The sequence below is a fragment of the Lagenorhynchus albirostris genome, chromosome 2 (genome assembly GCF_949774975.1).
Source record: "Lagenorhynchus albirostris chromosome 2, mLagAlb1.1, whole genome shotgun sequence".
Classification (NCBI taxonomy): Eukaryota; Metazoa; Chordata; class Mammalia; order Artiodactyla; family Delphinidae; genus Lagenorhynchus; species Lagenorhynchus albirostris.
The window spans coordinates 118,812,627-118,828,579 of NC_083096.1; the positions used below are offsets into that span (position 1 = coordinate 118,812,627).

Below are 15,953 nucleotides of genomic sequence, written 5' to 3' on the forward strand. Positions count from 1 at the left end.
GTTTGTACATCTCAATCCTCCTCACTTATTTTGCCCACTCCCCACCCCCTCCCTTCTGGCAACCACCTGCTGGTTCTCTGTATCTATGAGTCTGTTTTTGTTTGTTTGGTTGGTTTTTTAGATTCCACATACAAGTAGATCATGAGGTATTTGTCTTTCTTTGTCTGACTCATTTCACTTAGCAAAATACCCTCTAAATCCATCTATGTTGTTGCAAATGACAAGATTTCTTTTCTTTCTTTCTTTTTTTTTTTTTTTAATGGCTGGAGGTAGCTATTTTCCACCTATATTTTATAGAAGAGGAAATTGAACTCTGTAGAATCAAATGACTTGTCTTGGACTTATAAAGCCAGGCTCTAAATACAGGCCTGTGCCGCGAAGTGACTATAACCAGGGGTTCACAACTGGGGTGGGAGCTGGGGATGGTGGATGGTGGTTAGAAACCCCAACTCCTCCTTCATATTCCTTCTCTCTCTCTCTCTCTCTCTCTCTCTCTCTCTCTCACACACACACACACACACACACACACACACACACACACACACACAGTGACAACCTTCCCTTCCTTAGCACACTATGTTGGATACTGAAGGCACAGATCATTAATTCGATGGGTGGAAAAGTAGGCTTGGGAACAGAAGATAGGGTGGTCATAGAGAAAGCACATACAGACTTACCCTTAAGCTGTGGACATGAGTTTGCACCTGGTCTTTAGTGGTGTTGTGTATGGTAGCCAAGCAGATCCTCAAAGGACCTGCCTCTCAGAGCAATCAGCTATAGTATGCAAAAACATCAGCCTAACTAACTGAACGGGATTTTTTTCAGCCATAGATGGTCCCAAGCATCAGACACACATCAGTCTCTGTGATACAGAAGGGCTGGTGAGGCATCTATGGGCTGGAAAACCACCCGTAGGCCTGAATGGGCTTCAAACAGAGTCGCAGGCCTGACAGGTACACAAAAAACACTCACTGTGCTTTCAGCCAGGTTTATTACTCTGAATCTCTGGGGAAAATCATACATCTGTATTTGTCTTTGCCAAATTTCAAATGAAATGCTTGCCTGTAATTTGGACGGGGCTGTACAAATGATTGAGTCCCTTCAGGGCATAAATGAATCAACAGCGGCTCGTTCCGTGTTTGTAGCATCTTTGTTGTTCTGGTCAGGTTTAAAGCAGTGCTTGTTTTGGAGGGCTGGATGTATTCTCTTGCACACAAGCCAAACTGATATTAGAATCTTTTAAATCGCTGTACCCAGGGACAAATCAAGATCACGCTTGATCTTTGCAAACTCCCTCCAGCAGAATGCAAAAGACTGTCTTCGTAGACATCTCACTTGAAGGTCGCTGGTTCATAAATGAAAGGGGCACTTGCATATTTTTGGAAGTGCGTCATGAATTTTAGCATTGGTTGAAACTATCCAGTCATCATGTTGATGACTCTTTCTCACTCCAAAGTTCTAGTTAAGCCTCTTATCTGACACTTTCTAAAACCTGTCTGAATGGGGCCCACAGCGGGGAAGGAAGTTTTGCTTTACTTTAGGAAGATCGTATGGATGATTTGAATTCATATTTACCCAAAGGCCAGGGATAGACTGGTTGGCCATCTAGAGTCCTGAACTCACCCATCCTGGGTTATAAGCAAAGGAGAAAGGCATGACGGAGCAGGAATTTATGGGCTTGAATGAAATGTGATTGAAAAATGGGTGACCCTAAAGTAGATAATATTTTATAACCTTTTATAGCTTAGGAAACACATTTATGTGTGTTACATCATTTGATGCTCACAAAACCCTCTAAGTAGGATTTGGCAGATACATTATTTTCTCTGTTTCACAGAGGAGGAATCTGAAGTTGAGTGACATGCCCAGGGTCACACTAATCTAGGACCAAGGTGAACATCCAGCTTTTTTGACTCCAGACAGCATAAGTGATGCGCTTTAAAGATGTCACCGTGGGAGGCTCTACGTGAGTGCAACAGTGCTGTCACTGCTGCAAACAGTTCGGACCCCATAGGCCTAAGTTCAGATATTTGCCTTCAGACCCAGTTTAAAAAGTTCCCAAAGGAGAACAAAGATCATAATTTTGTGGTTGTTTGCACACAGTAGTTGACAAAAAAGATGTTTCTCTTTACCCTACACCTTATTTATCACACTTGGCCATTTGGGGGTTTCAAAGAATATTCTACTACCACTGAGAGCAATTAAAAAAAAAGACATTGAAAAGGATATTTTCCCCAGCACTTCCAAGCAAGTTTGTGACCTTTCCAGACTGTCCCAGAGACCCTGCCAGTACTCTCGCACCTTAAGTTCATGGGCAAGGTCAAGTGTGGGATAATCTGGTGGGGTGCTGCCACCTTGAAGCCTGAACCTCAATCAACATTGCTGACTGGCAGCAGTGAGCGCTCATCTCCCTTGTGTGTGTGTGTTTTTCTTTTTTTTTAAGGTTTTGCCCTCTTGTGTTTTAATGGCGTGTTCACACAACTGCCAATTTCTAATAAGCAGGGAGCCCCTAAAGGGCCCCGACCACCCCTTCCTCTTCTCTGGATCTCCCCTCACCCTTGGCCTTGCAGAGGCCCTAATTCAGAGGTGGTGCAGGAAAGATGCCCTTGTTCCTCAGTTCAAGAGTATCCCCAGGAATCTTATTTACAGCCTGGACACTGGCTGGAAGATCAAAATAAACAAAAATGTACGACAATCCACGGAATACTTAATATTGTTAAGATGTCAATACTACAAAAGTGATCTACAGATTTAATGCAATCCCTATCAAAGTTCCAATGACATTTTGTTGTTGTTGTTGCAGAAATAGAAATATCTACCCTAAAATTCATGTGGAATCTCAAGGGACCCTGAATAGCCAAAGCAACCTTGAAAAAGAACAAAGTTGGAGGGCTCTTACTTCCTGATTTAAAAACTATTACAAAGCTACAGCAATCAAAACAGTGTGGTACTGGCATAAAGTCAGTAACTTAGACCAATGGAATATAATATAGGACCCAAAAATGAACTCTCGGATACACGGTCAAATGATTTTTGAAAAGGGTCCAAGACCACTCAATGGGGAAAAAACAGTCTTTTCAATCAGTGGTGTTGGCGCAACTGGTGATCTCCAAGCAAAGAATAGAGTTGGACCCTTACATTACACTGCTTACAAAAATTAGGTCAAAATGGATTAAAGACCTAAATGTAAGAGTGAAAACTGCAAAATTCTTAAGAAAAAACAGGGGAAAAACTTCATGACACTGGATTTGATAATAATTTCTTGGACATGATACCAAAAGCACAGGAAACAAAAGTAAAAATAGATAAATTGGATTATATCAAAATTAAAAACTTCTGTGACTCAAAGGACACAATCAAGAGTAAAAAGGCAACCTATGTAATGGGAGAAAATATTAGCAAATCATATATCTGATAGGGGGTTAAAATACAGAACATACCCCAGACTCCTACAATTCAACAACAAAAACCAAATAACCTGGTTAAAAAATGGGCAAAAGACTTGAACAGACATTTCTCCAAAAAAGATATACAAATGGTCAACAAGCACATGAAAAGATGCTCAACATCATTAATCATTAGGGAAATGCAAACCCAAATCACAATGAGATACCACTTCACACCCATTAGGATGGTTACTATCAAAAAAACAGACAATAAGTGTTGGCGAGGATGTAGAGAAACTGAAACCATTATGCACTGCTGGTGGGAATGTAAAATGGTGCAGCCACTATGGCTGGCAGCATGTATGCCTATGTATTGATTCCTCAAAAAATTAAAAATAGAATTACCATATGATCTAGCAATTTCACTTCTGTGTATATACCCAAAAGAGTTGAAAGCAGGGTCTTGAAGAGCAATCTGTACATGTACATTCATAGCACCATTATTTACAATAGGCAAAAAGTTGAAGTAACCCAAGTGGCCATCAATGAATGAATGGATAAAGAAAATATTATTCATCTTTAACAAGGAAGGAAATTTTAACATATGCTACAACATGAATGAACCTTGAGGACATTATGCTAAATGAAATAAGCTAGTGACAAAAGGACAAATCTGTCTGATTCCACTTATGTGAGGTACGTAGAGTAGTCAATTCATAATGACAGAAAGTGGAACAGTGGTTGTCAGGGGGCGGGGGACAGGGAAATGGGGAGTTTAATAAGTGTAGAGTTTCAGTTTTGCAAATTGAAAAGAGTTCTGGAGATTGGTTGCACAACAATATGAATACACTTAACATGACTGAAGTGTACACTTAAAATCGGTTAAGATGGTAAATTTTATGTTCTGTAAATATACAGAACATGATAAAATATTACCATCATTTTTTAAAAAACTAGAACAATCCTCCCAATTCCATTTTGTAAAAAAGTAGTTGATTATGTAAAAGTCTGAGCTCCTAAAGTGGTTTGTTTGGTGGGAGAAGGCTGTTTAGATTTCTGGTACATGAGTGCCCATCAGGAACCACCTGGAACTGCCACAGTCCCAGGTGCTGCCACACAAAACCATTTCTCCCTGCCTACCCCCATCTTGTTGAAAAAGGCTCCTGAGTTGAGATTCAGAAAGTCAGTCCCGGGGGTTAGGGCCCACCCTTGGCAACTGCGCCAGGGAATTTCTTCTCTGACTCTGGTTGCAAATCGGAAATGCAAGGGAAGGTGAGCAATTGTCCTTTCAGTATTTAGATACCATCTAAGGAAATTAATTAAAACAGAGACTCAGAAGGAGGTCAAACTAACTCCCAGGGAACACACAAGTACCATTACCCCTAATCAACGTTGCAGTGTTAGAGATGGATGGAGATAGGGCCCCCCAAATCTTAGTCCTACCAGTAGTTGTAACTTACCAGTGAGTTGGCACTTACTAGCTGTGGGGCTGTGGGCAAGTCATGTAACCTCTCTGGGCTTAACTCATCACCTTTACCATGAAGAAAATACCTCCTCTCTCTATCTAAAAGGTTATTAAAAATATATCAAATGAAATAACATATATAAAAATGCTTTTAAAACTAGTCTAAAGAGGTCTCTATATAAATATTAATTCTTGTAGGCTCTGGAATCTTTGTTTAATAAATGGGGACAATTGTTTCCCTCTTCCTTGGACTTTGTAAAATTAGAGATAATGTGTGTAAAGTGTGTAGCCCAGGACTTAGCCCAGAGTAGGCTCAATAAATGATGGAACAATATTTTTTACTTCCTGCTGCTCCCCTGTGAGTGGCCTCCTAGTGAAGAGGGTGGGACATATATCTGATTCTGGGATGGTCATAGGGGTACATATATCTGATTCTGCCTGTCCAGCAACCTTTCTCCTTGCCTTCTTTTAAGGGCATCCTATTTTTCTTTAGGTAATTCCCTTCCCTTTCTTTTCATGGTTCAGGTGTGGTGCCCATTCTCCCTCCTTTCTTCCCATCCTTGCCCTGGTCCTCCAGGCTGGACCAGGATATTCCTGGATATCCACAGTGATTGGTTCAGTGATGAGCCCAGGACCTGATAATCCAGGATAATGAAACAAAATCCTGGGTGTTTTGCTGGAGAATAGAAACACTTTTCTGTGAGATCACTTAGATGGTAGAATATAAGCCTGTAATAGGAAGAAAATGAGGCTGACGCAAAGAAAGAATATCCAAGAGATGGAGAACGTCAGATCACGGATGAACAAATTTGAATACGTGGATCCAACCAAGTGTGAGCTGCTCTTGGAAGTTTTAGTTACTTGAACCCATAAATCCACCACCAGCATTCCCACCCTCCACCCTTCTTTTGGCATGCATGCTGAGTTTCTGCCATTTGTAATAGAAAGTTTTATTTAATGTAATTGAGGAAGGCATAGACTTCGAATTTATCCCCCGGCCTCGATGATGTCCCCTACTTTTCTTCTGCTGTGATCCCCATAACAACACTCACCCTACGTCCGAACTCTTCCCCTTGCTTCACTTCCTGAGGATAGCCATCAATCAGGAAACCCTTGGTGTTTCTGAGGTTGGCCACCATGGCCTCCTTCAGGAGCTCCAGAACGATGCCCTGGAGCAGAGGGAGAGCAGTCAGGACGCGAGCTCTTCCACAGAACAACACTGGAGTCAGCACAGTTCTCCCGAGCCATCCCATCACGGGAGGGAGAGAGATAACAGTAGGATGTTGAGAACAAACTTACGGATACCAAGGAGGGAAGGGGACGGGAGTGGGGTGAATTGGGGGACTGGGATTGACATATATACACTAATATGTATAAAATAGATAACTAATGAGAACCCACTGTATAGCACAGGGAACTCTACTCAACGCTCTGTGGTGACCTAAGTGGGAAGGAAAACTAAAAAAGAGGGGATATATGTATATGCATAACTGATTCACTTTGCTGTACAGCAGAAACTAACACGGCAGTGTAAAGCAACTATACTCCAATAAAAATTAGTTTCAAAAAGATTAACAGCAGGCAGCAATATACTGTATTTCATCAACTCCAAATCTCACCCTCCCCCCATTTTAATGTTTATGGAATTGGTAGGTACCTTACAGTCAGTACTGGGTCATAGTTTAATAGTGTTTTTTTCTTACTGGTATATTTTTTTGCTTATATTTTACTGAGGTGTCTAAAAATAATGACATCTTAGATTAGGTGAAATATAGTGCTATATTTCATACAGTAGCACTCCTTGAATTAGGCCTAATGCCAGTTTAAAACTAGACAAAACACAGTATAAAATGTGCTTCACTGTTGATTTGTTCCAGTAAATATTTTATAAAATTTGACACACACTGTCTTGAGGAGACTTTCAGTAGATATGAAGTAGCACTTTCTAGCAATATCACTGTTAAAAAATTTGGTTTAACTGGCGCTTATGGAAAATAAGGAAGGAGGGATACATGGAAGCTTAGGAATGGATGTAGGAAAATGCCACCAGCTGCCCAAACTGGGGGGAATTCCTTGTGTTCTCTGGGTCCCAGGCATCCTCTGACTTTTGGCAGGGACTTGGGGAATGCAGCCATCGTAAGGGCGGTCAGAAACTATCCCTAGATAATAACGAATTAAATCTGCATGAAGCTTACCTTCTAGTGAAAAAGACAGATAATAGACGAACAAGTAAATATATAGAAATAATCAGCTAGAGAGAACTACTAGGAGCAAAATTAAAGCAGGACAGAAGCAGCAGAATGTTACAGGTGCTATTTTAGAGGGGGTGCTCAGCAAGGGTCTCTTTGATAAATTGTGATATTTAAGTAGAGATCTGGATGAAATAAAGGAGCAAACTATATGCATATATGAAGGAAGAGGGCTCTGGCTAAGGAAAGAGCAAGTGCAAAGGCCCTGAGGCAGGAACAGCCTGGCCTGTGGGAGGAACAATGAGGAAGTGACTGGTTGGCTGAGAGTAAACGTGAGAGTGGTGGGGAAACAGCATCAGAGAGCAAGCTGGAGTCCAGAGCCACGGGAAGGACTCTGGATTTCATTCTAAGTGTGGTGAGGAGCTGTTGGAAGCTTCTGGGGAAGGGGATAAACGTTTTCAAGAAATCACTCTGGCTGCTGTGAAAAGAGTAAACTGTGTGGGGAAAAGAGTGGGCAGAAGGAGGCCCACTGAGAGTCATCTGCAATGGTCTGTTTCCTTTCATGAGGACCATTCTGGCTTCCAGGTGGGAAACAGACTGTAGCTGGTTGAAGAGGAAGCATAAATCTGTTAGCTAATAGGGGCTGCATTGTAGGAGCCCTGACTACAGAGCCTAGTGTGGGACCTAGTCTGGAAGGGATGAATGTTTTTTGATACCAGTGGCATCTAGCTTCTCAGAGATGGACAGTGACTTGAAAACAAACAAAAAAAGGTAAATAAAAGGGATATATATATATATTTTTTGCAGTACACGGGCCTCTCACTGTTGTGGCCTCTCCCATTGCGGAGCACAGGCTCCAGACGTGCAGTCTCAGCGGTCATGGCTCACGGGCCCAGCCGCTCCGCGGCATGTGGGATCTTCCCGGACCGAGGCACAAACCCGTGTTCCCTGCATCGGCAGGCGGACTCTCAACCACTGCGCCACCAGGGAAGCCCCCACCTTTTCTTAAGTTTCATTTTAATTTTTAATTGCAAGCAGTGGTTCTTTTGTTTTTTGCGGTACGCGGGCCTCTCACTGTTGTGGCCTCTCCCGTTGCGGAGCACAGGCTCCGGACGCGCAGGCTTAGCGGCCATGGCTCACGGGCCCAGCCGCTCCGCGGCCTATGGGATCTTCCCGGACCAGGGCATGAACCCGTGTCCCCTGCATCGGCAGGCGGACTCTCAACCACTGCGCCACCAGGGAAGCCCAAAAGGGATATTCTTTACTTCAGCCACACAGGGAAGATACCAAATTTCAAGTTAATGTCATTATACCTCTCAGAACTAGACCAAAATGTTTTTTATTTTCCAGTGGGTTCTAATTCTAAGTTCTGCTGCACCAAGCTCACTTCTGCTTTGAAGATTTTAACTCTAAAGCGGGGACCCATATTAGAAGAAAATATGAAACAAGGTAACATTCAAGGGGCTGGCAGAGCAACAAGACAGAAGGAACCTGGGCCTGGACAACTTGGTCTGGCAGATGGGTCTCTGCTGCTGACCTCCTGCCTACCTCTGGACTGTTACATAAGAAAGAAATGAAATACAGCTATTGTCCTTTTTGGGTTTCTTTGTTTCAGAAGCTTAGATTAATTGCAACACTCCCAAATCTCTCCCCAGCCAGAGAAGGCAGCTGTTGCTTACTGAGGGCACCAGCTCTCCACGTTCCATGATGTTTCTGATCAATTTGCTTCTTTCAGATTCTGATGACAGCTCGTTCCGCAGGAGCTTGCCAGTCGAGAGATGTGTAAATCCATATTTTTCCACCAGCTTTTCACACTGTGTGCCTTTGCCAGAGCCTGGGCCACCTAGAAAATAAGTCGTGTATCAGACATCCATCCCAAATCTGGTGCCTCATTTTGGGCTACAGTCACCATGGTGAGCAAGCCTCAGTGCTTCATCCACCAGCATGGACTGAACAGTGATGATTTACCGGGAGCATGTCCAGAGCTGTGGATACAGTGGAGAATGGGACACAGACCTTGCCCTCAAAAGCTTACTGTCCATGGACGGCAGATGGTGTTGTAGACAAAACACAACAGTCACTATAGGTGGTCTAGTGGGGAGGAGTTCCAGCTGTTAAAGGGGGCAGAGTAGGGGTCCACAATCCCAATTTGGTAGACATGCACGTCAGAGAAGTTTCCTGGGGCACTGAATCCGCTCATGTGCAAAGCACGGACCACAGTGCCTGATACACTGTGAATGTTCAAAAAATGCTAGCCATTACTTTTTTTTTTTTTTTTTTGTGGTACGCGGGCCTCTCACTGCTGTGGCCTCTCCCATTGCGGAGCACAGGCTCCAGACATGCAGGCTCAGTGGCCATGGCTCATGGGCCTAGCTGCTCCGCAACATGTGGGATCTTCCCGGACCAGGGCATGAACCCGTGTCCCCTGCATCGGCAGGCAGACTCTCAACCACTGCGCCACCATGGAAGCCCGCTAGCCATTACTTTTAAAATAAATTGTTTTCAAATTGTTACCAAAGCGGCAAGAGGAGGGGGATAAATTAGGAGTTGGGCAAGAGGAGGGGGATAAATTAGGAGTTGGGGATTAACATATACACACTACTATATATAAAATAGATAACCAACAAGGACCTACTGTATAGCACAAGGAACTACACTCAATATTTTATAATAATCTATAAGAGAAAAGAATCTGAAAAAGAGAAGATAAATATATAACTGAATCACTGTGCTGTGCACCTGAAGCTAGCACAACACTGTGCACCTGAAGCTAGCACAACATTGTAAATCAACTATATTTCAATAAAAAAATTGTTTTCATTTTCAAACACAAACCTACAGAAGAGTTATGAATACAAAGAACTTTCTGAAACATTTAAGAATCAGCGGCCAACCTGATGCCTCATGGCTACAGAACACTTTAATGTCATTTCTTCCGGACAAGGAACCAAACACATCCTCCTAAATAACTACATCTTCAGACCCCATTCACATTTCAGTGGAATTGTCCCAGTCATCTCAATAATGTCCTCTGAAGCCGATGGATCAAGTTCAGAATCATGTGCTGCCTTTGGCTGTCATGTCCTTTTGGTCTTCTTCCCGAAGGAACGGTTCCTCTGTGTTTCCCTGACACTTCTGAAGATTATAAATAGTTATTTTATAGAATGTCCCTCAATATGAATTTTTCTGTTGTTTTCTAGCTATTATTACTGATGATCTCCCATAGTCCTTTGATGAACATTACATCTTGACTCTTTCCTTGCCCCTCCCTAAGTTCAACTAGTTGCTAAGTTGTAAGCTTTTACATCTTGAAAATAATAATAGCTAACCTTTGCCAAGTGCTTACTGTACTGGTCACTGCTCTAAGCATTTTGTGTATATTAATTTTAAATGATCTTAAGAGAGGCAGACACTGGTATTATTCCCATTTTACAGATGGGGAAGCGGAGGCACTGAGAAGTTAGCTGCCTAAGGTGGCAAGAGCAAGTAAGTAGCAGTCTAGGATTTGAAGCCTGGACTCTGGCTCTCAGAGGTGTTCCCACCTCTCGCGGCTGCTGCGCCCAGATTCACCTCCATGGTTCAGGTCCTTATGCTCTCGGTGTATGGCAGCCATCCTGCCTCTGCGTTGGGCAATGGGTGAGGCTTTGAGGTCCAGCAGACCTGCTAGCAGGATGATGTGCCTAAAAAGCATGTCACCACCCAGCTCAGAGCATTCAGTGCCTTGCCATTCCTCACAGAATGAAATCCCAACTCTTAGAGTGGCATTTCTAGCTTCTAGAATCTAGTTCCATCCAACCTCTCCAACATTTTTCTTCATTTCTTATCCTCACCCAACATTGTTATGTCCAACTGTAGACTGTCCCTTCCTCAAGACATACTTTGTAAAAAAAACTTTACTTTGAGATAATTGCAGATTCACATTCGTAAGAATAATATAGAGAGATTCCCATGTATCCTTTACCAATTTTCCCTTGTGGTGACATCTTGCAAAACTACAGCATAATATCACAACCAGAATATTAGCATTGATGCCATGAAGATATAGAACATGTCCATCACCACAAGAATCCCTCATGTTTTCCTTTTATAGCCACACCCACTTCTCTCCTACACACAACCCCTCCATCCCTAACCTCTAAACCACTAAATCTGTCTATAACTATGTCATTCTGAGAAAATTATATAAAAGGAACCATAGACATCAAGATATGCTTTTCCAATGTGCTTTTGCTATTCTCAGGTCCTCAGGCTGGAAGGCTTTTGCTTCCCCTTCTAACTATCAATGTCCTCTTTACCCCTTAGGCCTGGACCCAGTGCTGTCCCCTTCTGGCATCAGCTTGTCCCCCTCACCTCCCTTGGGGTGAGTGATGTAACCAGGGCTTGGGTGCCCTCGGCCTTGTCTTATGCTTGATCTAGGTCTCCCACTCGACTTTCTGCCCCACAGTGCCTATAGCACAGCCCCTGTACACTGTAGGTGCTTCTTAATGCCTAGAGGATTCCCGGTTAAAAGGAAATATTGAACTGAAATGTAAAACACAGTTGAGGTTTTTAGCATAGCAATGAGGATTTACAACTTGTTCTGCAATTTTCCTGGCTGGCCTCTCTTCATATTCAAAACTCCTTTCTCAGAACAATTGGCAAGACCTCTCTTGAGGGGCATTAGTTGTGGTCCCTCATCAGTAGAAGGGCCTCTTACTCCCTCTCCTGCGCCTTGGCAGGAAATCCAGGAAAGGTGCACGTTTTCTGACTTCTGCTCATCCGTACAGCTGCTCTCAGCCCAATGGGGTGGGTTCAGACCCCTCACGGTATTGTCATGGATGGCCTAGATGTAGTAGGAAAACAGCAATTACAAAGGCTTGCAAAAACAACGCAGACCATCTAGCAGGAGAGGCCGATTGCCAGCTGATGCTACGTTGCTCCAAGCACTGTGACTCCTGTCTCCTGAGATAATGGAAATGGAGAGTGGAAACAAGCGAAGGCCACTCAGGGGAGAAGGGCTTCCAGATAAAGGAGGAAGGGGAACAAAGGGCTAGGCTCCTGCAGCAGCCGGATTTACCTAGAAACTCTTTTGCTGGGATGGCTGGAAACCAGTCACATGGGAAAGATATTTTCAGACTTGGCTTACAGGGCAAAAATGCTGCGTTCCAATTATTTTCTTCCTTCAGCAACCTACTAATATGACTATTACAGTTTTTGCTCCTCTAAAATGTTATTTAATAAATCTCAACACAAAGGCAATTAAAAAAGCTTCAGCTCAAATTAACCGCAGCTGTGTGTGAAACGGCAGCCACTGCTCCAGTTAGAAACCTTTCGAGGGAGCGACAGCTGCAAATTCTTAACATTCTTGGGCAAACGGTGTAGGCACAGCGGAATTTTAAGTCATCTACACAATGGTTTGATTCTTCCCACGGATCCGAACCCGAGAACAAAGTGATTATTATCACTGCCGTGAAGGCACAAAAACTGCTAGGAGATGTATGAATTTTCATACACTGTCTCTGACATTTCTTTGAGGCCTTCACTTATGACTTTTAAATGAAAAGCAATGGAGCCTTGATATCCTTCTGGGATAATTTGTTACATGGGAAAAACTCTCTCAAGGTGCCACATATCTGAACAAGTGGGCTGTGTTCTCTGGTGACGAGACGGCTGACAGAGATGAGTAGCTGTCACATTTACTGTCATCTCACTGATTTTTCCTGTATCACTACTCAAGGCTCAACCCCTGAACACACCTATACACAATACTGCGTGCTGTGATTCAAAAAGACAGCCTGGGGTAGGAGGGTCCATTTCGAAAGGGTCTGTCAACCTTCAAAGAAAAAAAAAGTGAAAATTCTTTATTCTCAACCAATGTGATTAAAATTTTTTTCCATGTGAGGCCAAAGGTGCTATATTGTGAGAAGTGTAGATACTGGGAACATCCAGCTCAGTGCGTCCCTTCCCTTAACGCTGCACCGAAGGAAGGGGAAGAAGAGCCTGCAGGAGATTTGCGAGCCCAGGGTCCATGGCTGGATTCTCCCTCGCGCATTCTCCTTGGTACCTGGTGTTCTCTGAGGTGGAAGTGAAACAAGGTGCATCACCTGAGCATGCCCGCCTGAGCCACCTTTGCCAGCGTGCTTTTTATCTTCTGGGGCAGTCCTCTCAGGGGACAGCTCCTGGATTCATTAGCTGGGCTCTGCAGGAGAAGACCTGCCTCCTATGTGACTTTGCAGGGTGCCTGGCCTCAGGGCGAAAAGAACAAAATGGCGAGCTGGTGTGTTAGAGCACATTCTGCACTGAGAAAGAAAGCCCAAGTAAATACTGATGGCAGGTTGATAATTAGCTGGATCCCAAATACAAACAGATGCATGGACGTAAGTTTCTATTACACTTAACAGTGTTTTGAATAGTAATGGTGTAGAGCAGGCTCTAGTGTCCTTGGTTGACATTTTATTGTATCTTGTTAACCGTAGGCTGCAACCTGGAACTAAGCATGAGGCCTATTAATACTGCTCTTCATTTGACAAACATCTGTTGGGCAGCTACTGGGGTCAGACACTGTGCTAAAAGCTGGGAAGCGAAAGATTCAGAGGCCCTGTCTTCTATCAGAGAGCTCACCCTCTAAGGGGAAGCCGACAGGTGAGCCCAGCATCACAGCAGTGTGAGGGGGCTACAAGCCAGGCCTGTCAACACCACTGCAGGGGCGCTGGGCTGGACTCCTCGCTCAGGCAGGGGAAAGCACGTATGATTACCTTTGCTAACACTGGGGAAGTGTGGAAAAGAAGAGCAGAAGGCTGAGCTTGGTATCTTCAGCAAAGTGACTTGGAACATGAAAAGGTCTTGCAGAGAACGGGGGGACAGGGAGCATGGTGTACTGGGAAGGGCACAGGACAGATGGGTCAAGTAATAACCCCTGGCTCTACCACTTACTAGTCCAGTGGTTCTGGGTGAGTCTTAACTTCTCTGAGTCTTAGTTTCCTCATCTGTAAAATGGGGGGAAATAAGAACCAACTCTGCCTCATTCTACCTTTGCTCTCCTTCCTCCTCATCTTCCATTCCTGACCAGTCAATAAGCTACTTTGAAAAGTTGAGTCTACATTCGAAAAGTTTCTGAAATCTGTCCCTTTGTCCCAAATCTCCCTTGTCACATCTCTCTGCCAAAAAAAGTTGGTGCTTGATAAATGCTACTTATAACGAGAGGAGGTTACTCATCCCGTTAGCTCTTCCTGAGTTACCTCTGCAGGGTGTCATCCAGCATATCAAGGTTGGAATCAAACATAATCCAGGGCTTCCCTGGTGGTGCAGTGGTTGAGTGTCCACCTGCCGATGCAGGGGACACAGGTTCATGCCCCAGTCTGGGAAGATCCCACATGCCATGGAGCAGCTGGGCCCGTGAGCCATGGCCGCTGAGCCTGCGCATCCGGAGCCTGTGCTCCGCAATGGGAGAGGCCACAACAGTGAGAGGCCCGCGTACCGCAAAAAAAAACAAACAAAAAAACATAATCCAACAACAAGTATGGGGACTAACCATCACTCCGAGACGTCCAGACCACTTGCAGGTAATTAAGATATATATTAGTGTGTGTGTTCACACACACACACACATATTTGACTGTACATTTACAAATATATGTATCTGGTTTGGAAAACTCATAAAGTTTATTTTCTCTAAGGCAAAGCAGAGGGGACAGCATTCTACAGGTTCTAATGTCATCAACAAAGCTTTGCAGGCCTTAATTCCCATCCCACCCCAGCCTCACTCTTCTCTAAACCTCTTTAGCACCAATAACCTTCATCACTAACCCACTTTCAGCTCGCCTTTGATCTGGATGAACTTGAGAGTTCATCATTACTTGGGTCTGTCCTCCCACCCTGCTCGCGTCTTCTTCTTCTCCCTGGCTCTTTTCTCTTGACCTCACTTCTTCTCGACTTGTTCTCTGTTCTCACTGTGACCTCATCGAGTAGGTCCATTCCCTTCGGGCTCCACTCACCTCCCTGACCAGCTGGACACCAGGCCCTTTCAAGTAACTCTGAATCCTTTGCACCCTTAGAATTCTATTGTGCCTGTGATGAGAACCACCAGCCTGCTCTCTGCCCAACCCACCATTTACTTGATTTGCATCTAGTCTGGGTAGCTAAGAATTCCATACGAAGGTCAGAAAACCGAGCCAACTGGGCTTCTATCTAACTTCATAATAGCTTTTAATGCTTCTTGGCAGATAATCTTCTTTTGCTGATACCAAATTCGATGTCCAAGGATGGATTCTAATATATTTCCCCATTGTCCATAAATCCTCAAACATACTCTTATTCCTCTCACTTTTAACAGGCATTTACATCTTCCTATTATTCACTAAGAAGGTGAAGATTATCTTCTTTCCTCAACATTTTCAAAATATGTGTATCTTCATCCTTTGTCCTCCATCTCTCCTTTCTCTCATTTGGAAGATGCTATACAACTAGTCAGCCTAAGGCTAACTTCTCTGCTTTGGCTCTCATAGCACCTCAGCATTTTCCTCCATAGCATTTTTCACAGAATATAATTACTATCTATCTGTCTGTCTATCAATCTATCTATCTATCTGTCATCTATTATCTATATATCCATTGTCTATATCTTTCACCTATCTCTTATCATCTATCATATCTATCAATTATCTATCATCTATATCTAACCATCATCTATATCTACCTATCATCTACCCATCTACTGTCGCTATCACCTATCCTATCTATCTATCTATCTATCATCTGTAGTTTACTTTAAGTCTGTCTTCCGTATTAGACTTTACAGGATATGAGTATGCTTTGCTTACCACAGTGCCCAACATAGTGCCTCAAATACAGTTGTCTACTGTGTTTATAAGTTGTCTACATTATAATAGTGACTGAAATAATAAATACTTTAATGGTGAATGGATCCTTTCTTCC

The 15,953-nt window shown here is 43.5% G+C and overlaps 1 protein-coding gene and 1 long non-coding RNA gene across 4 annotated transcripts in view; one reads left to right on the plus strand and one right to left on the minus strand.

Moving 5' to 3' along the window:
- Positions 1-15,953, minus strand: part of AK5 (adenylate kinase 5) — a 239,594-nt gene that overhangs the window by 23,371 nt on the left and 200,270 nt on the right. For 2 of the 3 annotated variants that reach the window (XM_060142523.1, XM_060142521.1), the window contains 2 exons: positions 8,720-8,883; positions 5,904-6,020 (listed from right to left, as the gene is read on the minus strand). In XM_060142523.1, the coding sequence (XP_059998506.1) occupies positions 5,904-6,020; positions 8,720-8,883 (281 nt within the window). The remainder of the gene's footprint in view (positions 1-5,903; positions 6,021-8,719; positions 8,884-15,953) is intronic. The other variant, XM_060142522.1, reaches the window with a different exon arrangement.
- LOC132516115 (uncharacterized) overlaps positions 1-15,953 on the plus strand; it is a 108,660-nt gene that overhangs the window by 16,983 nt on the left and 75,724 nt on the right. The window lies entirely within an intron of this gene.